This window comes from Mercenaria mercenaria, chromosome 3 (genome assembly GCF_021730395.1).
Source record: "Mercenaria mercenaria strain notata chromosome 3, MADL_Memer_1, whole genome shotgun sequence".
NCBI lineage: Eukaryota > Metazoa > Mollusca > Bivalvia > Venerida > Veneridae > Mercenaria > Mercenaria mercenaria.
The window spans coordinates 98,275,785-98,302,521 of record NC_069363.1 but is presented as its reverse complement, the minus strand read 5'-3'; the positions used below and the strand labels follow the sequence as shown (position 1 = coordinate 98,302,521).

General features: G+C 34.0%; 3 protein-coding genes across 5 annotated transcripts in view; 2 read left to right on the top strand and 1 right to left on the bottom strand.

Annotated features, from left to right (window-relative positions):
* The window catches only part of LOC123523913 (uncharacterized), a 356,017-nt gene that overhangs the window by 49,942 nt on the left and 279,338 nt on the right, over positions 1-26,737 (bottom strand). The gene's annotated exons all lie outside the window — the stretch shown is intronic.
* Positions 516-19,160, top strand: LOC123523916 (uncharacterized). 3 transcript variants are annotated; one of them, XM_053539420.1, is made up of 11 exons: positions 516-1,399; positions 3,929-4,586; positions 8,850-8,949; positions 9,270-9,458; positions 9,684-9,752; positions 10,047-10,433; positions 11,846-11,923; positions 12,205-12,621; positions 14,332-14,400; positions 14,917-15,342; positions 16,020-19,160. In XM_053539420.1, exons 2-11 carry the CDS (start codon positions 4,431-4,433, stop codon positions 16,517-16,519), a joined length of 2,391 nt encoding a protein of 796 aa, XP_053395395.1. In that variant the 5' UTR covers positions 516-1,399; positions 3,929-4,430; the 3' UTR covers positions 16,520-19,160. The 3 variants fall into 3 exon arrangements, with proteins under 3 accessions (XP_053395395.1, XP_053395393.1, XP_053395394.1); XM_053539418.1 differs by having other exon boundaries at positions 519-1,399; positions 3,929-4,155; XM_053539419.1 differs by lacking the exon at positions 9,684-9,752 and having other exon boundaries at positions 521-1,399; positions 3,929-4,155.
* LOC128555996 (uncharacterized) lies at positions 22,792-26,710 on the top strand. The gene is made up of 3 exons (XM_053539873.1): positions 22,792-22,938; positions 24,812-24,911; positions 26,472-26,710. Exons 1-3 carry the CDS (start codon positions 22,792-22,794, stop codon positions 26,708-26,710), a joined length of 486 nt encoding a protein of 161 aa, XP_053395848.1.

Here is a 26,737-nt window from a genome sequence, read left to right as displayed (position 1 = left end):
CAAGTCCCTATTGCCTGAGAGCAATGTTGGATTACATAATATCTCATCAAAGGTGGAGAAGTCATTAAAGGTACAAATCAAAGTCAATTCATTCATCATTCATCAATGAATGTCTACCATTAAAGGTAAATGCCTGAGTTGCCTAAAGAATTTTTTGTCCTATATACATATTATATAGACAATTGTGCATTTGGCTTTAAATTAAAATGAAGATATTTATAACTGAAATGCAGCTATTTGAAGATACAAATATTTATAATTATTATACAGTGTAACTTCTCAGAAGTTGTCTAGCCATATTTAATCATTTAGTTTCTAGCAAATGAAACAAATTGAAATATAGTTCTACCATAAGGCCAGCGTCACAAGTGGACCTGAAAGGTCACAGTTTTCAATCATATTTCGTGTCAAGAGTAAAAATTGATAAAATTGTTTAAGGTATTAACTGTTAACTTGCCATGTGGGAATGACGATGAAACGATGTACAAAGCACATTAATCAGGTTAGTAGGTCAAAGGTCAATGTCACAAATGAAGTTTAAATCTCAAATTTGTCCTTCATATTTCGTATCCAGAGAATAATTTAATAACTATTAGGTAAATGGCAATGAGACGATGCGCACAGTGCATGACACTGGTCTGTAGGTCAAAAGTCAAGGTCACAGCAAGGACAAATATGTCCGTCATATTTTATGTCTTTGGCATAACTTGATAACCATTCAAGGTATTGACTTCAAATTGTGCATTTAGGCAGGTGTTGATAACATCATGTTCAGACCGCATTAAGTTGATTGTTTGGTGAAAGGTCAAAGGTAGGGAATTGCGTTTTTGCCCTTTATATTTTATGTCTGGAGCTTTAAAAGTATTCAGGGCGTTGGCTTAGAATATAAGAAGGTGGTGATGAGATGATTAAAGGTAAGTGCAAAAATCTAAATTACTTCCGTCCCAACCGGACCTCGAAACATTACCTCCTCCCCACCCATCCACTCCCGCCACAAGATACAAACTCGCAATTATTCTTGTGCCTTTATAAGGTTGATACTAAAGATCATGGTTAAAGATCATCAAATCTGTCCGTCAGTATTTATCTGAATATCTAATAAATGTATTCATTTTTTCAACCCCGCGAAAACACAGGTGGCAATCAGCCGATTCAAGGAGTTCAACGGTTCGCATAACTCCGACAGCCACATAATTAACCCCTATGTCCTCACCCTCCTGCGTTTTTTCTTGATCAAATGTTGAAAAAGAAATCTAACTTTAATTTTCAGTCTACTCCAGGTAGAAGCATCCCGACAGACTTTCTATTTTATTTTAGATCATATGGAAGAGAGCCCATAATTGGTCCACAGAAGTAAATGAGATGACAAAAGATATGGAGACAGTTTCGAACAGTTTAGGTAACTTACATAAGTTTCATGCTGATTTTGTACCTTTCCTACGCACCTACACATAAGTAAAGAAACGTGTACTGTATAGTTTATTGTGCATCTGCTGAAGTAATTAGTGCAAGCATATAGCACTACACAGTTTTGATACTTTCAAATCGGATTTTGCACTTTATATAATTTTCTCCTCTATTATGCTTTATTAAATAGCATCATTTTTATGTATCATGCAAGTATTTCTTCGATCCTTGAGTGGATATTTATTCCGATATCTGTCAGTTCATACCTGTTTGTGCCTAAATGCAAAGCAGAATCCCTGCGAATGCTTTGAATCTAGAATGTTGTTTCATTTTCATCAGCAGCTTTATAATTAGATATTTCAAAAAGCTCAATGCTTCTATCAAGTAACTGTGGAATTTTTATATTATATTTAGCAGTGTTCTTAAAGTTCAGATTAATTTTGTCTTCACTTCTATGCAAGCATAATTGAGTAATTTCTGATGACTGGTAACAAAGGGTGGACTTTAGCAATTTCATGAAGTGGGAAACATCCATATTTGAAATAATCATTAAGTGATTTATTGGTTTAAAAGAGGTCCTTTTGTAGACGTGTAGAATGGCGGAAAGATGCATCATATATATTTGATCATGATCTACATGTTTCTGTGCAAGACCAACTGTCCTAAACAAGAGGGCCAAGATGGTCCTAGATCATCGCTCATCTGAGTTACAAACCGTAACACTGTGACCACACATAACTCAGTTTCAAACTTGGCTTAAACATCATCAAGACAAACATGCTGACCTAGTATTATGAAGATAGTGTCATAAATGTGGCCTGTAGAGTGTTAGCAAGTTTTTCTTTGATTTGATCGAATGACCTAGTTTTTATCCAACATGATCCAGATTCAAACTTGGCCTAAAATCATCAAGATAAACATTTTGACAAAGCTTCTCCAAGATAGTGTCACAAATGAGTGTTAACAAGCTTTTCCTTTGATTTGACCGAATGACCTGGTGTTTGATCCCAGATGATCTTGATTTTATCAAGACAAAATTCTGAGAAATTCTCAAGAGTTTCATACTTAAAATGTGGTATCTAGAGCGTTAACAAAATTTTCCTTTGATCTGACCTACTGACCTAGTTCTTCACCCATAAGATATTATTTCAACCTTGACCTTAAGATCAGTGAGATAAACATTCTATCCAAATTTCATGAAGATAAGATTATAAATGTTGCCTCTTGAATGTTAACATGCTTTTCCTTTGATTTGACCGGGTGACCTATTGTTTGATCCCAGATGATCTTGATTTTATCAAGATAAAATTCTGGCACATTCTCATGATTTTCACACTTAAAATATGGGCTTAAGAGTGTTAACAAGATTTTCCGTTAAACAGACCTACATACCTAGTTTTTCACCCCACAAGACCTAATTATAAATTTAGCCTAAAAAGTTTCATGATGATAGATTTATAAATATGGCATTTAGAATGTTAACACGCTATTCCTATGATTTGACCGGGTGGCCTAGTGTTTGATCCCAGGTAACCCATATTCAGACATAATCTTGATTTTATCAAGACAAAATGTTGACAAATTCTCATGAGTTTGGGTCACAATTGTGGCCTCTAAAGTGTTAACCAAGGCAAATATCGGCACAAGACTCACGAGGTGCCGTGTTGTATTACCTTGTGGGCCTCTACCAAAATTGTTTAAATTATTACCCTTGGGTGAAAGGAGGGGTTCCCAAGTTTTACATAGGCTTACATAAAAAAAATAAATAAAAGTCTTCTTGTCTAAAAGTTCATGGCCTAGGCATTTGATATTTGGTGTGTAGCATTGCCTGGTGAACCTCTATCAAGATTGTTCAAATTATGCGCCTGGGATCAAAAGAAGTTGTTATATGAGTTACATAGAGAAAAACTACTTCAAAGAATATCAGATCATATATCCTAGACTGTTTGACTATATTTACCTGATAAACCTGGTTACGGGTCACCTTACTGTGACCTTGGCCTTCTGACCTACATTTTTTTTTTCAGATATAGCCTTGAAATTTGGGTGAAATGCACAGTTTTGCATACTGATCTTAAAAACTGAATTTCAGCGACCATGAATGTGACGTACTGACCTACTTTCCTATTATCTAAGCATCAGCTTGCCATTTGAAACATGTGGCTTATATTACTCAGTAGCTAGGTCACATACTGTAGGCAATAATTTACTAATAAACACAAACCTACTACATGGTTACTAATAAACATTAACCTGTTTAGTGTTTGAAATTATTTTTCATTTACAAATTTAAGCTCCCCCCTCCCCTACAGTATGTGACTTACCGGATTAATAAACGACAGGAAGTAGATGTTGATTTACCAAAATAAATTTCCCGATAATTTGAAAAATACTGCAATGCCATTGGACCAAAAAAAATAAATAAATTCAAACCCTCAATACGACCAGATGTTTTCATTCAACATTGCATGCACGCATGATCACATATCATGTAATTTTTATCACTTCATTCTGTCTGTAGAAAAAGTGATGAGCCCAAAGGAGAGGGATGAATCTGAACGACAGGAACAAATATCTGTAGAACAAGAGACTATATCAGTTTTCACATCGATGGCAGTGGGCAGGGTAGATTCTGGCTGTGCTACGGAGCGTGCAATCAGTCGGGTTGTTCTTGGTGGTCCTGTGGTATATGCTGCTGCAGCGAGCTTTACGAAAATAAAAGTACTTACATATAGTTTTCCGGCAAAGGTACGGGATTATATCAACTCAATCATAAATGACATTCCGGCAATAAATTTTAAACTAAAACGTAGCCCCTTGAAACAGAAATGTACCTATTAAAACTACCGACGATGCATACTATAGGTACATTGCAGTAATTCAGAAGTTGATTTTTTGCCATTTACATGCCAACAATGAAATGAGTTATAATACAGTTCTACCATAAATCTGTTATTCTTTCAACTAAAAAAACTCTGCTACAGATCTGAAAAGAGGAAGAATTCATATGATTCTAATTACAAATGATCAATAGAAATCCGCCTGTGCCGGAGGGTAGCACATCCCCAAGGCCGTTGAAGTATACAATATGCGATACCATAGGTTTGGAAAACGACCATTTAATGACAATGGGAATAATGGACTACATACTTGAAGGAAATAATGCAGACAGAGTTGCAGTCAGTATAATCTGGCATTTTATTATACGCTTGTTTTGAAATAAAATGGACGATTATGCTGTGGCGCGTACGTTCGTCCGTCTGTCTGTCCGTCCTCAATATTTTGTGTCCAGAGCAGAATTTAGTAACCATTCAATGTATTGACTTCAAAGTTTGAACGTAGGTAGGTCGAGATTAGACAAACTCCTGAGTTAATGAACTAGGTTTGTAGGTCAAACGCCAAGGTCACATGTGGAGCTTAAAGCATATATCGTGTTCGGAGCATAAAAATAACTATTAAAGGTCTTGACTGTTAACTTACTTGGCATATAGGTATGGTGCCGAATACATTAGTCAGGTCCATAAGCCAAAGGTCAATGTCACAGTCACAGTTAAAATCTCAGATTTGTTCTTCATATTTAGTGTCCTGGGAAATATTAAGTAAACATTAGATAGAGGCTACTGAGTCGCTGTGCAAATGCATAAAAATGGCCTGTAGGTCAAAAGTCAAGTTCACAGCAAGGTCAAATTTGTGTCTTGAACAGACTAAATAACCATTCAAGGTATTGACCTCAAACATTGCATAAAGATAGCTTGTGATATCTCGGTATACAGAGCGTATGAACTTGATCGCTAGATCAAAGGTCAAGAATAAGGGTTGAGGTTTCATCATTTATCTTTTGTTCTATAGGTAGCCTAGGTGGTGGCGAGATAATTTTAGTTAAGTTCAACAATCTTCACTACTCTCATACACACCAGACCACCAACATTACCTCCTACCTACCCACCCATTGCTTCCCGCTACAAAAAAGCAAAATCATACATATTCTGGTATCTTATCATTTGAGCTAGTCTGTGTTCAGACCCTGATTTTGTTCACAGGAGAGATCCAGGGGTTATTCAAATGTTGTATTATAGAGTCCCGTTTCTTCTCAAAAACACTATCTAATCAGAGCCAAGAAAGATCGGTCAGAATATATATAAGATTTCTTTTTTAAAAAAAATAAAAAGATTATCTAATCGGTAGCCAGCTTATGTTCGAGCGTATGAATACTGTTGGAACGCCAACGATCAAGGTTACAGAAAGTTCAAATCTGTTCGTCATTTTTATTTTAATTATAGCCGATCAATGTATTTACTTTCAACTTGACATAAACATAGGCATTCGGCGCATTTATTTGGTCAATAATGGTGATATATAGGATAAAAATCATTTATAGACAGTCAAGGACCCGAAAATAAATCCAGAACCCGTTTACTATATATATATACAGTGATTGAAGGTAACGAATTCCGCAGTGCTGAATATCACGGTGACCTTCGTTTCACGTTTTTCTACTAAAAAGATATGGTGAAGTATCCGCATGCCAACAACACATCCTACACATGTATCTTTCAGTTCCCGGGTAGATTATTTTCATATCGTCACTTATTTCTGAGAAATCAGCTGTTCTTTTTTAAATTGAAAAATAACAAAAAATAAATAAAAAATCCCAATGATGTAAGAAAGAAAACAACTTTGCTATGCGAAATTCGCGACTAAACAACCATTTAGAAGCTTCTACAAATACAATACACCATATCAACGTAAATGTAACTTATAACTAATACACGGCTTTGCAAACGAAATTTGAATTTGTTATAAGTATTGTTCAATTTGCTCTACTTTTGTGACAATCTTGGCATTGGCTAGTGAACCGTCACGGGTGCAGCAGATCTGAGGTCTAGTGCACCGTCATTTTTGTTATATATAAAATTGGCCTTTAGCCTTTATATGAAGTATGATTTAAGAAATAATAAACATGTCCCTATATTTTATCAGTTAATGAAATATGGGCAGGAGTTCTGATGCGTAATAATTAAATCACGAGTGCATAAAACAAAATCTTGTTGACACTCCACCTTGAAAATGTGTGGTCACATGACCCAGAGTTAGCCAACAGTAACGTTATAGATAGTCATAGTGGTGTTCACCTTTGGAAGGATGACGAGTGGAAGATCGCACATAATAATAATAAATATTATTATAACAATATTATTAATGACAATAATATTAATAACAGCCTTGTTGTAACTAACAGTCAAGACCGCATCCCTACCCTTGAGGTCATTTACCCCTATTGCGAATACCAGTGCTTAAAGCATCACATGGATGTAACATAATGATTATGTAATAAAGCTTGAATACACGTAAGACACAAAAGGTCATGCGAAACACAGATCATAGAACGATTTAAGGACCTAGCAAGACAATTAATCACCCAACAGACTTAGTACTGTTGGACTTTTCGAAAGCTTTTACCAAGTTTAACCATTTTAAGCTCTTTTTTAAAACTTTATCTACTTGGCGTCCGGGGCAACACTTTGCAATAGGTCATATCGTTCCTGATAAGTCGGTGCCAGTCAGTCTTACTGACGGGGAAACATCATATGAAGTCTCAGTAACATTTGGAGTAACCCATAGGTTCTGCTCTAGGCCCTCTTCTCATTCTATAATACGTAAATGACCTGCCTGAAAAATATATATTGTTTCACAGGTCTGGTTATTTGCTGATGACACTGCAGTTTATATCGCCATCAAAAACGCTTTTCATGATAGTATTCTTCAACATGACCTTGACATGTTACAGGTCTGGGAGAGCAAATGGGACATGGAAATTTACCTCTTAAAAGTTACAGTGATGATCATCACTAGGTCAAAAACACATATAGGTCCAAATGCTCACTCCATGGCCAAATCCTTGAAACAGTAAGTGATGCAAAATATCTTTGAGTCACTGTCTCTTCAGACGTTAACTGAAACAAACATGTTAATCAGTTCACCTCCATATCAAGTTAAACTCTTACCTTCCTGAAAAGGAATATATATACAAAAATTCCAAACGTTAAAGAGTTTGCTACAAAACTTTAGTCAAACCTCCACTTGAATACTCCAGCTCTATTTGGAGTCCATATTCTAAAAACAAACATCAATGAAATTGAAGCGGTTCAGCGCAGGGCTGCACGATGGGTTTCCAATGATGACTCCACATACACCAGAGTCTCCCAAATGGTAAAAGAAACAGGATGGCTTTCGCTTGAAGACAGAAGATCTGATGCTAGGCTACTTACTCATGATCATGTTTTACAAAATTGAAAATGGACTGGTTGTAGTGCCAATGCCCTCTTATATCATAGCCCCTGCCCGCTTCACCAGACACATGCACCCCTTGTCTTTCAAGCAGAGACTTACATCTGTAACTGTTACAACTTCCCTTTCTTCCCAGCTATCAAGTTTTATGGAACTCTCCTCCAACTGAGGTTGTGCAGATCCCTTCCCTGGAACACTAAAGAGAAGTTGTGATCAAATGTTTTCATAGGATCTAATGTGAAACATGTTGTTTGTAATCTCTTTTAATTTTATACTGTTTTAACAACACTGTCATCTTTGATTTTCATCTCTTCACGAATACATTAGTATAATTTTACTTTCCTGTACATTTCTGATACTCGAAAAGAGGGCTTGGCAGTATGCATACTTAAATAGGTAGGAAATATACTGTACATTTAAAAACGCAACCTTTTTACCCTTGATTTTTTTCCATTTTCCTTGTGTGCTTTTTCATAGGTGAATTTGGACACTAGATATGAATTGTGTGATAAAATGTTACAGTAACATCAAGTAAGTGCAGTTATTTCTTGTCAGTTATCAGGTTAAAACATACTGACTGTGGACAAAATTTAAAATTTCAGAAGCTTTTAATTGGTTGATTTTGTCGAGACATTCACATAGCCATTCGCGTGTTTTCTTTCTAACGCCATTCTTTCATTTTTTTTTAAATAAAAGCTGATTTCTCAGAAATTTGTGACGACATGAAAAATAATTTACCCGGGAACTGAAAGATACATGTGTAGGATGTTGTTGGCATGCGGATATTTCGCCATATCTTTTTTAGTTGAAAAATGACAGAGCGTGAAACGAAGGTCACCGTGAAATTCGGCACTGCGGAATGTGTTAACTTCAGTCAATGTTTATATAGTAAATAGCTGCTGAATTTAGGTTTTGGTCCTTGACTGTCTATAAATCCTATATATCACCATAACTGACCAAACAAATGCGCCGAATGCCTAAGGGCATAAACATAGGTAGCATTTTTTGGAGTTCAACAGTTTGCATTCCACAGCCCGGTCTCTTGTCCCCCGCACATATATTACCCCCTCCCAAGCCGCCGCAGATTGATTTGATTATGTTGTACGTAAGTTGTAAATTAAGAATTAAAAAGTAAATTGAACTTTAATTTTCAGTATGGTCTAAGTAGAAGCAATCCAAGAGACGTATCATTCATCAAATGCTACAAAAACATTGATGAGAAAACCCACTGTGTTGCTGTTGTGTTAGATGCACGTAAGCCATTTTGCACCTGTCCCAGATATATTTATAAGTACTCGCGCCTAATTAAAGAATATGGAGTTACGACAATCACTGAAATATATAATCAAGTCCTTACGAAAACGTCTTTAAAGGTACAGACCAAAATTAAGTAATATATAATCACACCCGCTTCGACTGAGGTTTTCTATGAGATAATGAAATGAACATCTAGCTTTCTAAACCAGCACTGGGATAAGTGCAACGCTGTTATGAGGAAAAAACTCCGTTTCAGTAATCAGACGTTCTATTTCAATGAGTGTACTATTAGTTTTTATTGTTGTTTTTTTTCTCAGCTGACGACAGTTTGAGTGATTCAGCACCTACATATTTCTTCAAGACCTTAAATATAGTCTACAGAGTCACGACAGAGAGGAAGCCATTCAAAGAACTAGAAATTTGGATCAATGCTCAACCAATACAAGTAGATATGAAGGGGGAATCAGATGATAAATATTTGTCAGTGAAAAGCTGCAACAGCAAAGGTAAGGTAATAATTATAATTTATCTTTATCTAATAAAAGTAATTAGTTATGATCTTGTTTATAAGACGTGCAAAACATTTGATTAAATAGATTTGCTATGTTAGTTTAAATCTGTACAACATTTTACTTTTCAGTATTTTCATTAATTAGGACAACAATGTATGCAATGGTTTTGGTTTGGAGTATTTTTACCTTGAAAATATTAAATATAATATATATTGTTAGCACCAGCGAACAGTTCAAGTTTTTCAGAAGAAGAGACAATCATCTTTGAGAATGATTTATCAGAAAATGGTATGAAACGAAATGAAATTACTTTACAAATTTAACGATCCTCTGGTTTCCTAGCCAACAGTTATTAACACTTACTTTCATCAATTGAATTGCATTTGTTAACAACAAGTATGTAATTAACAGTGTAATATTATATGATTCAGAGGGAAGACAAAATCAATTTGCAATGTTGTAATTCTTTGACAAATGAGTACAGATAATAATTTTATAAGAGTTTAAACAAAGAACAGGAATTATTTAATACACATTAAATATACGTCATTTTTTTATATATTATATATATTGTGTTCAAAGAAAGCAATGAAAGCGAAATTAACTATAAAGAGACTACAACGAGTACATTGAAAAGGACAAGATTAGCAAAACAGAAACATACCAACATTGCCAGACATTCAGAAGACAGTTCACCATCGTATCCAAAGACTACTGAAGAAATGAACATAGAAGAACATGCATGTGGCCATATGTCATATGGTAAGAGACAATGCGGAAAAGGGGACAGAAATTTAGACGGACAAGTGTCGGAGAGAGAAGGGTCCAACAATAAGACCCTTAGCTGCTATAGTCAAATGGACGAAAATACCGTTGCAATAACCAAGCTACAATTTCGTGATGAAGAGCGCGAAGATATAGAGTTAAATTCTACTGGATTTATATCTGTGAAGAGCTGCAGCAGTACCGGTAATGAAGGAGAAAATTATGTTTTCATTTCAAAAAGCAAATGATTTATTCTATTTTATTCTGATTATTCTCGGATATATACAATAGCTGTCTTCCCAGATCGTAAAGAAAAATTTGGTCATTATATTAATGAAACAGAAGAGTAACTTGATTTTTTTGCAAAGGTTTGTTTGAATTATACATGAATATATGTTCGGGAGATCATATTAAAAGAGAACATGACAATTTATTGCTCTTTACAGGATGAATTTTATATAGTAAATTAGCAAATCGTTTTGTAGGATTCACGGCACTGAATAAGATAATATCTATGTGTTTTGAAAGTCGTCAGGTGCAAAACTTAATATGACATTTCTAGCCTGAAATATAAATAAGCTGAGTTGAGATTTGAGATAAGTATCGTTTGATTTGCTGGCAAATGATTTATAACTTTTATTCGTATTTGACAGTTTGAAATCATTCTGTGAGTTACTGCATTCGATCGTGATTTTCATAATCGTGAGCTTTACTTGTTAATTTATCCAGACTTCGTAGATGGCAATATTACAAAAACACACTTGATACGGATAGACACTGAGGTATGGATAGGTTTCACAGTCCTGATATTGAGAAGTCAGAAAATTCACAAAATGAATACTCAAGATTTCTTATAGAAGTCCAGTAATACAAATCTTTGCCTAGTGTGTCAGCCATTAGCTAGTTTCAGATATGTTACTTGACAATTTGCGTCATGCATTGCTCTCAAACGTTTTCATTTTCAGTTTAAACGGGATCGTGTAACTCAATATTGCTATTGTTGAGTATATCTTCAGTTTCTGATAACAAAACGTAAAAACAAAATTTCTGAAGGAATAAACACATTCATTTAGAAAAAGTACATAAGTATCATTTTATGGCATTCAAGAAGTCTACGAAAGTGTTTGTTACAAATTACCTTAGACCTAAATTACCTTTTCTCACAGTCGTAAATAAATATACTATCTGTAATTATGCTAAAATAACAGGTGTAGGTCTGTGTTTTTATTTTTGTAGGTATTTTCTCCTGCACATTACAAGCTAATTGGAAGACATTGTTTAGATTCATTTTAATTAACGTTTTAAACGTCGTAATAGTATAAGTATCTTATACGTTGCCGTTTTGATATTCACAGTTTACCGCTAATTTATGAATCGAATTTTTCATTTTCTTGTACCAAGTCCAGGCTTTATTCTACGCTATCCAGATAAATGACGTTGCGCCCTATATCCCGATTTACAAGCGTGCGGAACTAATCAATACATTTGCTTTGTTAGATTAAACCATCTGTACAATTCTTTAGTTTTCGGTACTTTAATAAATTAGAACAACAATATAAGACATAGTTTGATGTTTCTTTAGGTATAAAATTATGAAATATTATGTATATTGTTAGCATCGGCGAACAGTACAAGTTTCTTAGGCTTCTTAGACGAAGAGACAATCATCTTTGAGAATGATCTATCAGATGGAGGTATGGGACGAAATGAAATTACCTAATGAATTAAACAGCCCTCGAGTTTCATAGCCAACAGCTAGTAACACTTTCATCAATTTATATTGCATTTGTTAACAACATGTATGTAATTAATGATATGATAATATATTATGAGAGGGAAGTGAGACTCATCTGCAAACTGATAATTCTTTGATAAATGTGTACAGATAATAATTCAATTAGATTTTTAACAAAATAGGAATTATTTAATACACATGTAGCTAATTTTTACACGAATGTTTTATATATATTGTCAGCCGACAAAAGATCTGATAGCGCATCATGCAGTGTGTTCAAAGAAAGCGAAATGAACAATAAAGGGACTACAAAGAGTACGTTGAAAAGGAGAAGTTGCACAAAGCAGAAACAAACTTACATTATCAGACATTCAGAAGACTGTTCGCCATTGTATCCGAAGACTAGTGAAGAAGTGAACATAAAAGAACATGCATGTGGCCATATGTCATATGGTAAGAGACAATGCGGAAAAGAAGACAGACATTTATACGGAGTGTCGGATAGACAAGGGTTTAACAATGAGTCCCGTAGCTGCTATAGTCAAATGGACAAAAATACCGCTGCAGTAACCAAGCTACAATTTTGTGATGAAGAGTGCGAAGATATAAAGTCAAATTCTACTGGATTTATATCTGTGAAGAGCTGCAGAAGTACAGGTAATTAAGTAGATATGTTTCATTTTGAAAGGCATGTATTTTTGTTTTGTCAGTGTATCAATGAAACAAATGAGTAACTTTATTTTTTTATTTTTGCAAAGGTTTGTTTAAATTAAACAAGAATATTTGTACGGGAGATCATATTACAAGAGAACATGATAATTTATCGCTTCTTAATAGGATGTATTTTATGTAGTAAGTTAGTGTTTTGTAGACTTCTCGGCACGGAATAAAATAATCCAATGTTTTTTTAATGTCACCTGCAAAACGGAACCTCCCTAATCCGAACCCCTCTAATCCGAAAACCTCTCTAGACCGAACAAATTATTTGGTCCCATTTTTACTTATTCATTCTCTATTGCAAAAGTACCCTTGTAATCCAAAACCTCTCTACTCCCTAAACCGAACAAACTTTTGAGATTTTTATATCTAATTACATTAAAATCTGACCCTTCTAATCCGAACCTTAGTCAATGTTTCTGATGTAAATTTTGCTCACTTTTGACATTTTGGAGACTGTTTACAATTTTAACTATCACTATTTTTAAAGGTGTCAACAAAATAGACCCCCAACACTGGTAATCAAAGTCATGTCAGATTTTTCTTTGAATATACATGCAATAAGCACAGGTGTGAAAGAAGCAACTAAATCGGATCGTTACAATAACCGAACAAGTAAAATATTCTCCTTTTAGCTACCTTCTGGGAATGTCTGAGTGGTGAAAAAATGTTTACAAGTGATATTGAGAAGTTGAATTAACATGAAATTTAAATTACACTACAGATATCTAAATGTTCCTTATAATTTGATTATTTTTTATTCATATTTTTTCGTTCTAAAACAGAAACCTTTCTAATCCGAAAACCCCTCTAATCCGAACTTTTTTCTGGTCCGAGTGTGTTCGGATTAGACAGGTTCCACTGTATAACATTTCTAACCTGAAATATAAATAAGTTGAGTTGAGATTCAAGATAGGTATTGTCTCATTTGCTGGCAAATGATTTAAACTTTTATTCGTATTTGACAAATTATTCTGTGAGTTACTGCATTCCATCGTGATTTTCATAATCGTGAGCTTTACTTGTTAATTTTATCCAGACTTCTTAGACAGCAATGCAACAAAAACACACTTACTTGTTATGGATGGACAATATGGTATGGATAGGTTTCACAGTTCTGATATTGAGAATTCAGAAAATTCACATTATGAATACTCACGTTTTCTTATGGATATCCAGAAAAACAAAACCTTTGCCTAGTGTGTCAGCCATCAGCTTCTTTGAGATATGTTACCTGACCATTTGCCTGATGCATTGCTCTCAAACGTTTTTTAGTTTAAACGGGATCGAGCAATGTAATGTCGCAATTGCTGAGTTCATTTTCAGTTTCTGACATCAGAGTAGATGTTTCGAAAGTAAGAACAAGATTTCTGTAGGAATAGACACATCCCTAGACATTTAGAAAAGTAAATAATTATCATTTTTAAGAAATTCAAGATGTCTACGAAAGTGTTTGTTATTTCCTTAGACAGTAATTTCATTTAAGACAGTCATTTCATTTAGGTGATAGTCAAATCAAAGCCATCTGTGCAACATTTTACTGCTCGGTACTTTTTATACTTTGCAGAACACTATATGTCATATCTTGGTGTTTAATTAATTTCTTGGTTTGTTTAGCTTTTAAATATGAAAATATATATCTATTTATAGCACCGACGAACAGTTTGAGTTCCTCAGATGAAGTGAGCATCATCTTTGAGAATGATCTATCAGAAAGAGGTATGATACGAAATGAAATTTCCAAATGAATTTAACAGCCCTCGGGTGATCTAGCTAAGAGCTATTAACACTTACTACCATTAATTTGTACTGCATTTATTTAAAACAAGTACGTTATTAAAAGTATATATAGTCTGACGGGAAGAGAGAAACATTCTGAAAAATGATAAATGTGTATAAATCATAACTTAACCAGATTTAAAATAGAAAGCATGGAATTATTTAATGCACACCTAAACATTTTTATACGTGAGTTTTTTATGTCCCCAAAGGGAGGCATATTAGTTTTCAACTGTCCGTTCGTCACAACGTTAACTTTTTGCATGAAGGCACTTTACTTGCGAATCACTGCACCAAGGACCTTCAAACTTCACATGCTGATAGTACTTATTGAGTACACGACCCCTACTGACTGGGGTCACCAGATCAAAGATCAAGGTCACCAGGTCAAAGGTCAAAGTGCTGCGGGGGCATTTGTCACCATTAGTGACAGCTCTTGTTATATTTTATTTTCAGCCGACAGACGCACTGGTAGTGTTTTATGCAGTTTATTCAAAGAAAGCAGTGAAAACGAAATGAACAATAAAAAGACTACCAAACGTACGTTTAAAAGGACAAGATGCACACACCCGCTATATACTAACATTGTCAGACATTCAGAAGACAGTTCACTTTCATATTCGAAGATTAGTGAAGAAGCGAGCATGGAAGAACAAATATTTATGCACATGTCACGTGAGAGACAAAACGAAAAAGGGGACAGAACTTTATACGAACTAGTGTCGAAGAGACGAGGACACAACAATAGTAAACCTGGCTGTTATAGTCAATGGAAAGAAAATTGTTCTGCGATAGTCAAACCGCAACTTCGCCGTAAAGATCACGAAGATATGGAGTCAAATTCTACTGGATTTATATCTGTGAATAGCTACAACAGCAAAGGTAATGTAGCAGATATTTTTTTCAAAAGGGCAACAGATTAATTTCTCGGATAGTAAAATTTATTGTAACCGTCAACCGCCCCCCACCCCTACGAACGAATATATATACAGTCTGCATATGCAAACCCAATCACACAATTTAATGAAACTTCAAAAAAGTGATCAGTACCAACCCAAGTTGTGCATGGTGTATATTACGTTCTTTTATATAAATATTTTGCAAAGTTATGGGACTTTGTTTTGTTTCTTGTTACTATGCCACACACATAGAGTCTGCATATGCAATCTTGTGCGCGCCTAATCTCCTGAACCATTGCACACAATTTAATGAAACATCAGTACTAACCTTACTTGTGCATGGTGCATGTTAGGTTCTTTCAGAATGAATATTCTGCAGAGTTATGGGAGTTTGCTTTTTGTTACTATTCTATACACATCGAGTCTATATACAAACAGTCAAGATATTTATGCAATCTTGTGTGCTTCAAATTGCAATGTACTGTGTCAGTGCGTGCAGGAAGGGGAGTGGGGTACATTCATCGCCTTCAGTGATAGCTCTAGTTTGTAATTACAAAATCAGTCCGTGAGTACTGTAATTAAAACAGTTCGATGGCGCTATTCATGATTATAAGCTATGCTTGTTAACTTTATCCAGAAACTTACTTTTTGTCTTCGTAGATGGCAGTATCACAAACGCAGAATTACTTGATACGGATGGACAAGCCGGCATGGATAGGTTTGACGGTCCGGGTATTGGAAATCAAGAAAATGCAAAAAATGTATACATAAGAAATGAAACAACGAATATTTCTGAAACTCAAGCAAAGAATTCATTAGAATATATGCCAGACCCAATAACTAAGGTTGATCAATGGCTAAAAGAACAAACGACAAAATGTTGTAAAATGACAGCTGAGAATGCATTTGATGACAGCATTGATACTAAAAAGAGTCATTATTTAGATAAATTAGGACACCGTGACAAATTTGTCACAAATGAATCTCGGAAAGAGTCTCTCGCTAGACATGAACATTTTATTGACAAGTCACATAAGTGTAATTTGATTACAGTGTGTGCTGAATCATTTGAAAACGAAAAGGGGCAATTTTCAGACGTCACCAATGCTTTCCCTCCATTACCAGATCATACCCACCGAGACGTGCACGTCGTGATCTAGGCACAGGGCAGAAGATGATAGCAGCTTACTTTTACAGCTGTTAGCGTGTTTTGTCCTGACAAACATCGGTGTAAATAGAGAACGTATCATGAAGAGTCGGTTTAATGTAGTCTGTCTGGAAGTTGCCCTTGTTTCCAAATGTATACATCTTTAAAATGTATAAGCCTTATAGGTTTGGAAATGCAATATATTTATTATTATTGATTTATATTGATATCATATTTATTGTTAACACAAATTAATATTGTTTGATTACTGCGCATTCGATCTTTTGAATCTATAGTTCTGCATATTAGTACAATTATTTTGCTTTATTTCGCAAATATGTATTTTTCTGAAAATTAGCATACCCAGTCTTTTAAAATCCATCGAAAATAGTTTCATAATCCTTATTTTAGTGGCCATCTTAGTTTTAAAATGGCCGCCTCAAATTATGATATTTTCAATATTCTTATCAATCAAATTTCTCTTAAATGTACAGTATGCGTTTTTATTTACTTAATTGCTAGATTATAAATATGTTCAAATGGAATGTTAAATTTTATCTTTTGGCTTTAAAATGCTTACAGGAGGTTTAATCTCCTGTAACGTTACAATTTGAGTATTATTTGTTACTTCTTAAAGCACTTACATGATATGAACAAAGAAAATTCTTTAAAAAAACGCTGCAAACATAATGTATGTTTTATAAAGGATATCTATAAAGACAAAATAAAAAGAGGTAAAAAGATAAAATATGTTTAAGCTTCAGGCATCATAATATTGAAAATATTCAATTGTCGGTGAATTGATTGCATTTAATATGAAATAAGGCAAAGCCTCAAAGCGAGCTCAAAGAAATCAGATTTAGCTAAAAATGTTATGCCTCATTTATTAGTCACACAGAAACTATTCCCTACTCACAAGAATTCAGGAGAACCCATTCACTTGAAAAAGTCTACATTTAGTGTCACCATACCTGTAACAGTGAATATCATACGTTGCAAAAATTATGGGAAGCCGGTGTCACGGTGACGTCATTACCGCGTTCCCGTTTCTTTCTGCTTATTAATGACATTTTTACCATTTTCTGGCCGATGCTTGATCTTTTAAATGAAAATAATATTTGTTTCAAACAACTGGAAAGCGCACTCTTTCATTATTGTTAATGATGAATATTTTTTAGCAATTGAATGAAGTTCTGTATTCACTCCGGAAAGAAGTACTTCCTGTGAGCACCTATCCGTTAGGGTGCGCTTTTTAAGAACTTCCGACGAAACTTTTTAAATCCATCACCAAGTGTGGAAGTATACTTGCGTTACCGTAAAGCTCGATTCTCGAGCAGGCCCTTCGGGCCTGCTCTTCGAGCTCGCTATTACTTAAGAAAGTCTGTGTGTTATCATAAGTATCTATCTACTGGGTTTGATAAAAAAGGAGATAACTTTTAAAATGCGACAGATATATCCAGTTGTTTTAGAATGAATATTCATATTGTTTTATTCTAAAACTGTAACTTGCATAAAATAAATAGGAAATACAGTATTTAACTAAATAAATCAACTGCAGTTGTGTTATACACTATATTTTATTCTAAAACTATAACCTACATAAGATAAATAAGAAGTACAATGAAGTAAATTTGAGATACATAATTTTATCATTATTACATAACTGTGCATTTTTAGTGTGATGGCTTACATAACGACCTGAACATGGCTCGAATCCAAAAAGACTACGGTCTAGTGATTTGATATTAACAATCTTAATAACTTGGTAACGGAAGAACCTTGATAGTTCTACTAGATGGCTATTTAGATTGTCAAAAATGAAACAGCAATGCAACATGAATTGAATATTTATCGTTTTACATATCTCAGCTATATAATGTAATATTAAATGAGTGAAATTATTAAAGACCTACTTCAGAAATAAGATTCTATCAGTTTACAAGGATGTTTTTCCAGTTCCTACTAAGTTATAAATTATTTATATTTATCACACGTTTGACGTCGCGGGAGTGTAATAAAGCCATTAAATAAAAATGATAATACACTAGTATAATAAAGCTTTTACGTCGACGTCATTTATTGTGTAGGAAACGTTGGTTAAATTCACATTTTTATGTAGTAAAAGAAAGTAGACCTTTTGGTGTTTTGTCGGAAAAGACTAACATGTGATAGAAAGAATATTATATTTGTGACTTTCCGCATTGAATTTATTAAACTCGTTGAATAAAATTGATAAAACGCTCGGCAGCCTTTATTATTTCATTCAACTCGTTTAATAAATACAAGATGAAAAGACACTCATGTAAAATCCTCTATATATCAGGTATCAATCAAAAGGATAGCAACGTTCTTTCAAAATGTTTAAAAAGTTCAACATTAACTTGACCGAGATGAATGAAAATAGACAAATGGTTGAAATTTTCGGAGAATAGTGTGAAGTAACAATGTAAGGCTAGGTAGTGCTCAGCTTGAGCTATTTCTATATTTATACTTATAAACTTTTATAGGGATTTTATTTCCTAACTTAAGTAATCTTATACTGAGGACATTGAGATGCAGTTGTTTAACATTCTTGGTACCACAAGAGGTCAAGGAATCCATAGCACTTTTATTTTTGTTCTGCAGCATTTTCTTTTGTATATTCAACTATTGTTCCATCACCAAGTCAAAATGTCAAGAAATCGTTAAACCAATGTAAATAGATGGATTTGAATATTATTCTCTTTACTAACTTACTAAGGTTTAACACTTTTATTGCAATATCTTTTGATAGCACTTCGTTGAACAAACGTTTATTCAAAGATGTGGTCACAGCTTCTGTCTTTCTTCTTAAAATGTTAAAAAGATGTTGAAAGAAGAAAGGCTTATTCAAGACTCTTTCAGGGTTGAATTTGATACTTTGGGCCCCTATCTGAAGCTGTAAACATAAAATGTACTTAGCAATTGTTTGAAGATAATTAGATTAAATTTGGTTCAAATAATCATCACGAAAGAACACCTATAAAATGCTTCCTTATGTGACAAGTATGACATTTTCTAATTTAAATGTAATTATTCACACTATGAGTGATACTTCCTTAGCACAAATTATTTCTAGTTGATATTGATTTTTATACTTTTTCAGTTACAGGTAGAATGAAATAGCTATAAAAAATACCTTGTATGTTGGGCTGTGGGAAGCGGGTGAGAAATTCTCCATAATTCGCAAAAGCAGATTTATTATCCAAATTAAGATGTATTCATGTTCCAACCTCTAGTTTATATGAAGAAGAAGAAGAAGAATGTTTTATTTGACTTAAACTTATACAGTTTCTCGTCATACAAATACAATTCATAATTATAATAAATACAAAAATATAAAATATACAGGTCAAAATCTAAGTAATAACTTATATAAATTCTGAGGGTGGTCCTAAGCATGAACTTCTTTCTATCGTATATAAACTACAGTTTCTCGTCATACCAATACAATTCGTAATTATAATATATACAAAAAATACAGATCAAAATCTAGGTAATAAATTATATAAATTCTGAGGGTGGTCCTAAGCATGAACTTCTTTCAATCGTATATAAACTAACACAAAGAGAAAAACAAAAAATAGTAGTCACAGTAGCTAATACAATTTAAGTAATGTAGGCCTATCATTATTAACAAGATTCATTGATTAAATATTTTTACTACTAGATCGTATGCAGTAGCCAATCGAAATATCCGTACTAAATTATATGCTAACATTTGACTATTAACATGCTCATTTCTAAAATGCAACAGACAGTTTATTTAAGTCGCATCTTACAATTATACTTAAAGTACCATTAACTGTCAAAAGAGATGATTTCCAAAAAGTTACTTACTGAATGGCGAGCAGCGCAGATCATGATCTGCACTGGTCGCAAAGGCAGAATCAGTCGTGCCCAGCATGATAATGTTTGAAAAAATTTCAGTCGTGTAATTTAAATATTATCCAAGTTATCACAATAACATCTGTGACCGATAATAAAAGTCTATTAAGTGTATTCCACACAACCACTGTGTCCGAATTTTCGAATGAAGTAGGTATAATTTCATTTTAATTGAACACAATCACACACATATACCAAGCCCCACCACAATCTGACAACTATTAATTTCAAATAGAATAAACAGTTCCATTATTTCTATGTTTACTGTATTCTTCAAGATTTTTTAAAGTATATTCATTTGTCATAGAAAATATTTTAAAGCCCATTGATGGTGAAACATATTTCCTTTTCCGTTCTTAGATTTAGATTTTTACCTTACCATTATTAAAAGTAGCTGTTTTATTTCTGAGGTAGCAGCCTAAGGTAGCGACATGTATATATTTTTAGGTACTAACATTAATAGAAAACGAAAGAAAAGTAAAATAAGATGTGCTTTTCTTTAATTTTAGTTTCCATTTGTATGGGCAATAACAGTTGAAATTACTATCTATATTTTTGGTTTTTCTGTTTACAGAAAGTGAAAGAACATGTAACATTCATGTACCGATTTCGAGTGCTCTCAATACTGAAATTTACTGTTATCATTTAGTTTCTCCTTGTAAAGGTAGTTCTTTTTTTCCAAATTTCTATCTATATCTTTTAGTTACTCCCTCTGCAAAGGCAGAATCAATCGTGCCCAGCATGATAAGTGTTTAAGGAACATTATAAAATGTATATCAATGAATTTTAATAAATTTGTATTTGAAACGTATCTGTTGTTGTATATTCTAACATTCCTATTAAACAAATAAGACAGAAACTGTGGTTTATTATGCAACACAAAAGAGACAAAAATTTGTAAATATCTTCAAAGATCCGGATAATACTTTTTGATACCGTTTTAGAATATATTTCAAATTGTATAATTATGCTCTTGAATAAAATCATTGACTGCCGTTCAGATGCATACTATTAAATCTGAACGACAAACAATGTTTTGATTCAACGACAGATCACTGTTTAGGATATATCATTTCTTAATCACATTGTTATTAGCAAATACCTTAACGCTGCGGGAAATTGAAGCCGCAAACTTTGGATAATAACAGAAACGGCTAGAACAGAATAAGTTTATATTGTTTGTTTTTTAAACAAGAACTTTATTATCAGCAACAAACTATAATTGGCAAGACATTGTTTATATTTAGTTCCACGTAACAATAAAAATGATACTTTAATCTGTACAGACTGTCAGTAAGTTCATACTCTGTAAAAAGATGTATGAATAAAAAGCTAAAAACACGTCCTGTGTTTCCCGTTTAAGGTATTATAAATTCAGTAAGTTGTAGCGAGTTAAAAGTGTGATTTTGCTGGAAAAAAATGCGAACACGAAAGTTTATCGCGTTATATTTATTCACTTTTCAACTTGGGGCTATATATAGTACTAACAGCAACCTTTAACAAGTGTTTGCTCTGAATATTGTCCAACTTGTAATGGACAAAACGCAGTATTCAACGAGTTATAATCATTCAAACATAACATTGTCGAAAAAAAGTGTGGCGAAGTTGCACAGTTCAAAATAATTTTGTGGTGAGACAGAGCAGAGAAGGTATTTCTCTTCAAAATTGTTTTGACAAATTAAGGAAAAAAGAACAGCATTAGAAAACCATTGTATAGCATTTTCTAGCTGGTAAAGGAACGTACAATAAACCGTGTTTTAGCGTACCCGCCGGAAACAAATATTAGGACTGGCCAGGACACTCAATCCAAGTTATTTGATGTCTCATCATCATAAGAAATATTTCTGACTTTGCTCACCCATTTAAACACAATTTTTATTGCATGAGCGACATGTTTGAAGCCTGTATTTCCGATAGATTTCCAACCTGCCGGCGGCATCACAGACACTTAGCGTCAGGACCCTCCCCTCCCCCGCCCCACTGTCTTGGTTAAGTTTAGCGAATAAATTTGTAAGCATTTTAATATACATTGAGCATAGGTGACGATCATAAAACGCATATTGAAACAATCGTATTTTGTTTTGAAACTCAATTATATTAAATAAGAAGATTTGCAACTGGGAGCATTTGCTTGCCGCTTGAACCCCCGCTTTGCACTGTGCGTAACATAAACCGGGTACAAAATTTAATACACTTACGACTGTATTATTATACCGGACCATCACTTCCTGTGATAAAAATCCAGGTATGGTACACACGCAGTACAAAGCAGGGATCAATTCGCAGAGAAGTGTTCCATACAAGTAAGATTGATTGATTGATTGATTTATGATGATTATTGATTTCTTGTCGTAACCCTAAGTACAGTTGTCAGGACCGATGTCATTTGATAGAATGGTTCCAGAATCGTCGATTGATACCAGGGATGGGCCGGGATCCTGGGATGGGCTCATGGGATGGGCTCAAGGACATGGGCTGAACTTATTTGCCCCTAAAATTTTCTCAGATTCTCGAAGGTTTCTTAAGGTGAACAGTTCTCTATAAAATGAAAGATACTCCCGGGAATTCATGTCATACTGCCAATACGATCTAGTCGACCTGATCGAGAGTAACAAAATGGGTTAATGTCTTCATCAATAGGCAAATAACGGTAACTACATTTTCTTATCATTGTTATCATTATTATTGTTAATTTTCTTAATCCAGTCAGTACACTTAATAAAACAGTAATAATTTTAAAGTAACATTATGAAAAATGAAAACACGTCGAACTGTAATAATTTTAAAGTACCCCTGCGAAATGAAACGTTACTGTTCATGAACAGTTCATGAACAGTGCATGCATATTTCATGAATGGAGTTCATGAACACTTTATGAATTGTTTGTGAAGATAAAATGACAAAAATTCTTGAAACATTCTTCAATACCGTGTTCATGAACAGTGCATGAAAAGTGACAGATGACTTCAAGAACTAATGTACATGAACAGTTCATGAAATCAAGAAAAAAACATCATGATTAGAATCCTTTAACCTTTTATCATGGGCAATTCAAGAGCTCTATGTGATTCTTTAGTAGTTCATGAACTGTTCATGAACACATTTAAGGACAGTTCATGTCCAAATATTCATGAACACAAATCAAGAACTGTTGAAGGTTCGTTCATGAACAGTTCTTTAATGGTTTGAGGTGTTCATGATTTCAAGAACTGCATTTCGCAGGGGTAATATTAAGAAAACTAAAACATATATACTTCTTGCATATGTATTGATAAGTCATACCTTTATGAAATAAAAGTAGACTTATATAGCTGGAAAAAAATATTTGAATATCAAAACAAAACAATTCGGTATAATGAAGAATTATGAAGATAAAGGTTAGAATTACATGTATATTTATCATAGGGAGAAAAGTGATGAATTAAGCAGTTGACCTCTAACCCAAGTCAGAGAATTTGAGAGAAAATATAACATGGAAATAAATCAATTCTGAAAAAAATGTACTGAAAATAAAAAGAAAACATTAATTGACAAATTACAATATAAAAAGGTGACAGAAATTAATTTAATAGATATGACATCTTATAACATATGAAAAAGGCGATTCTTAAACATATGGCAATTTTCAATTTATTGATTATAGATAAAATAAATAAATTTTGATGTTTACATTAACACAAAGTGGACAAAAAATTACCATGTTTTGTCCAAATAATTGCTTTTTAATTCTGCTTATCATAAAAAAAAGAAGTTTACATTATCACCAAGTGGACAAAAAATGATTATATTTTGTTCAAAATAATTGCATTTTTGCTTTACTTATGATAAAGAAATGATGTTAACATTAACACCAAGTGGACAATAAATGATTATATTTTGTTCAAAATAATTGCTTTTTTTTGCTTTACTTATGATAAAAAACACAGTCCATAAGTTTTTTCATTACTTATATTGGAACCGTAGAAGTACATTCTAACAAGTTAGAGGTATTTTTTTTTCTTTGTTTCTCTTCTTTGCAGCGAATACAGTGGGAGTCTCACTCTGGGAATTGTAATTACAGGTTGTATCCCTGTTATCCTTAGCTGATCTCTTAATTGTCCAGTTGAACTTTTAATTAATGTACCTCAATATATATTTCTTTGACTTTGGGCCCACGATCCCATGACCTTCAGCCCATCCCATCCCATCCCATGAGCCCATCCCACGAGCCCATCCCAGGTTTTCCTGGCTGCCACCAGGGATTCATAGGTAGGTGCTAATTATACAGCTGAAACGACTATTCCTCTCTAGTTGCATTGATGGTAACAAATGCTGAAATCGTTACAAAATGCGTTTTATGATCATCACCAATACTCAATACATATTAAAATGCTAAAAAATATTCGCTTAACTTAATTAGGGGAGAAGAAGAGGTCGATGGGTGGAGGTCCTGAGCCTTTGCGTTTTTGTGCGGCATACGTCAAAAGAAGGTCTCAAAATTGTACACGTTATACTGTCAGGTAACACTGAATTCATTGCGAAAATTGTACGTGTTTAGCGGTTCAAGTAATGTTGCATTTATTACGAAAATTGTACATGGTTTGCTGTACGGTAATGTTGCAATCATTACTAAACTTGTACGGGTTTCGCTGTTCAATTTATGTTGAATTCATTATCAAAATTGTACATACGAGTATTTAGCTATACTCTTTTATGCTGCACCAAAACAACGAACAACTGTCTATTGCCACTTTTTGGCATATTCAGTGTGTAGCAAAATATTTTTGAATCCTTGTTACTATTGTAATACACAATGTCAAGGGGTTTGATAATGCATTGAATAATGTCGATATATTGGAAATATGTTTGTTTAATAAACAGTACATATAACATTGTCGGCGAGTGTTCAGTATGTCGGCAGCATACGCCCAAAACACGCATTTCGAAATTTGAGCTTGCTCGGGTGCTTAGTGCTGTATATTTTGCACTGACACGATGGACTGCAGCCAACATTTGGTTCGCCTCCTTCAGGTTCGATAGAAAAATTGAAGTACAAATAAGATTAAGATTCGAAAACCATTTGAAAGTCATGTCGCGATAATTACGTTTTTAGAAAATTATACGCATTGAAACGTATCACTGAAAATGCGGAAAAAAGTGGTGTTGCCAAGCTCAAATTGGTTTTGTGTTCATGCATACAGGCTGACTGAACTGCGACTGTCTTAGAAAAATAATCCATATAACTTGGTTGACTAAAAATCAGGCCAGACGAAAACAACGGACCAATTCAATTTGATTTGAGGTAAAATTTATAGTTTTATTCAAATTTTGCTGTAAAAAGCGACAGTCAGATGTGAGCCGTATGTTTCACAGAAAACAGTAACACGTTTGCGATATATTCGACCGTAAAATTGGCATTTGACTCGTGTGACATATTCGTTTGGTCATTTTTGACAGTTTACACCGAAACAGTTACAAAGTGATATACAAGTGCATGAAACTACAAATTATAGTTTAGCTAAACTCATTCCAGGAAGGGGATTGGAACCTACCCATAACGGGATCCTCCGCAGGAGCCAGCCGTGCAATTATATCATGCTTACTCACTGTTTAAATTGATCGCTTAGAAATAAATGTATTGTTACGTACGCACATGAGACTAGGACGTTTATAGAAAATTCCGTCATTGCATTTTGGCTCCGCAAATTACAGCCAGAAAAAGAATTGCTAGTGAATGTCTCCGGAACACATTTACCCAAGTGTCATATGGATTAAAATGTATAGTATTGTTTTGTACTCGCTGTTATTCAGAAAAACATGCATACACAGGGGATTTCCGATGTTTGAATTTCAAATATACGTGCACCGAGAGAACGCTTCATGCTGTCTCATAGGAAAAAAACAGGAAGTACATAAAAGATTTAGTAGCGTATGTTATTATCATGACGTCACTGTTTGCAACGGGGCGATGATTAGCGGTATGTTAAAGAAATTTCAAATAACGAAATTTAAAAAAATTGTTGTGGTTGTTGCTGTGATGGTGGTAGTGTTAGTATTGGTGGTAGTGGTGGTTGTATAAGAAGAAGTGCTGGCAGGGGTAGTGGTGATGATAGTAGTACAAGTGGTGGGAGAATTAGTGACTGGTAGTGGTAGTAGAAGTAGTAGTGGTGCCGGTAGTGGTAGTGGTGGAGGTTGTGGCATTGGCAATAGTGGTGGTAGCGGTAGTGGTAGTAATATTGGTAGTACTGGTAGTGGTGGTGGTGGTAGTAGTAGTAGTGATTGTGGTGGTGATAGTGGTAGTAGAAGTGATGGTAGCTAGTGGTAGTGATGGTGTTAGTGGTAGTAG